Source organism: Echinococcus granulosus (assembly GCF_000524195.1).
Source record: "Echinococcus granulosus chromosome Unknown EG_S00004, whole genome shotgun sequence".
NCBI classification, from domain to species: domain Eukaryota; kingdom Metazoa; phylum Platyhelminthes; class Cestoda; order Cyclophyllidea; family Taeniidae; genus Echinococcus; species Echinococcus granulosus.
The window spans coordinates 2,885,936-2,887,491 of record NW_020170384.1 but is presented as its reverse complement, the minus strand read 5'-3'; the positions used below and the strand labels follow the sequence as shown (position 1 = coordinate 2,887,491).

Below are 1,556 nucleotides of genomic sequence, written 5' to 3'. Positions count from 1 at the left end.
TATTCCACAAACCATGCCCTCACACAGATGACCTTGCACCTGCGTCAATAAGCAAAGGCAAGTTTGGACGGGTTTCCCTTGCAAATGTTGACAAGGGCGAAGTTGTTCCATGCCCACGCAAATGCGACTCGTTGGATGATATACGCTGCTCACTTGGATTCCCTACTACAGACCTTGAAGTGTGTGTGAGAGGCTCCCCTCCTCCACCAGCTCAGACCATGTGTGTGTGTCTCCAATGTGCCGTGCTGCCGTGATGCTCCACATGTCAGTCGATGCATTGCCGAAGCATATCAGGTCACATCAGGTGGGGTGGGGTTTTGGGGTCCAAGTTGGCGCTAACTATCTACTTCGAACACCTCACACGTGCGCTTTATTGTGGTTAACACATCGAAACATGCCTTTCAGGTCATGCAGAACCACCAATGCCAAACAGGATGGCAAGTTGTGCTATGCACTGACTCCTGCATAGACAAATGTGCCACACCTTGCTCTACACGCGCCCACCTCCATCTACCACTGTCTAACCTCGAACCAACAAATGAGCACGCTCGGGGCCACCAATGTCTGGTCTGCCGTTCCACGGCAAGACGACGTGGTGTCTGGAGTTAGTTGTGGCACCGTAGTCCATCAGATAGGGAAACACTTGAAGCGGATCTCACATTACCGCACTTACCGTACGTAGTCACTTGCATGGGAGGAGCACGACCACCAGTGTCAGCTACCACCAAGGCACTTCGGCATATGCATAGGAGGAAAAAGAGGGAGAGGAGGAGGAGAAGGAGGATGTGCTTAATGCAATCCAAGTGACCCACAGCAGCCGATAAAAAATGATTTAGTTGGCCAATTGATCCATTTGCAGCACCAATGCGTCTTTTCGAAGGAGGATCTCCACCCCTCCTCTGAAACGCTCTTGCACCTGCTTACGGAAGTTGGCTACACTAGCCCAATTCTTCCACAGGCATTGGCACTAGCCGAAGAGATATGGATGAGTACTGTGGTGTAGTCAGCCACGTAGGGCACTTCACTCACCTCGAGACAACTGTGAAGAGATGTGGCATGACGAAAGCGACTGCCAAATCCTTCGATGTCTGCAGGCATGCACAGTAGCTGGCGAGTGGTGCGAGTAAGTGGAGGAGAGAAGAAGGAGGTAACAATGTATGCAGCTGCGATTGACACCGAGGAGTGGAGACGCCTTGTGCTGCACTCGATGCCTTGGGAGGACTTGAAGACACAACTAGACTTTCCATCAGGATGTGGAGAGTGTAAGCAGAAGGGTGTGGATTGCTGGGCAAGGGGGTTAGCAGTGAGGAGAGGAGGCTACCAAGGGAAGAGGTGACTGTGTGTAGAGGTATCCACTGAATGCCAGTGACAGTGATTGACTTAATGGTGTAGGAATGCGTGGTTCCTGTTTACCGGTAACACGTGTGGTAGCCCCAATCACCATTCACCACTCATCATTCATCCTTGACAAGTGGAAGTTGTAAGTTGAGTGGTCGACATGTTCGGTGCATCAATTTGCCTCGTTTGACAGGCGAGATTTGGAGACCAGCATCACA

The 1,556-nt window shown here is 51.3% G+C and overlaps 1 protein-coding gene across 1 annotated transcript in view; it reads left to right on the top strand. All coding sequences in view use genetic code 11, as the record gives it.

Annotated features, from left to right (window-relative positions):
* Positions 1 to 1,096: 1,096 nt before the first annotated feature.
* Positions 1,097 to 1,556, top strand: part of EGR_01259 (hypothetical protein) — a gene marked incomplete at both ends in the record, with an annotated part of 2,252 nt that continues 1,792 nt past the window's right edge. The window contains one exon of the mRNA XM_024490508.1: positions 1,097 to 1,296. Coding sequence (XP_024355327.1) covers positions 1,097 to 1,296 — 200 coding nt within the window. The remainder of the gene's footprint in view (positions 1,297 to 1,556) is intronic.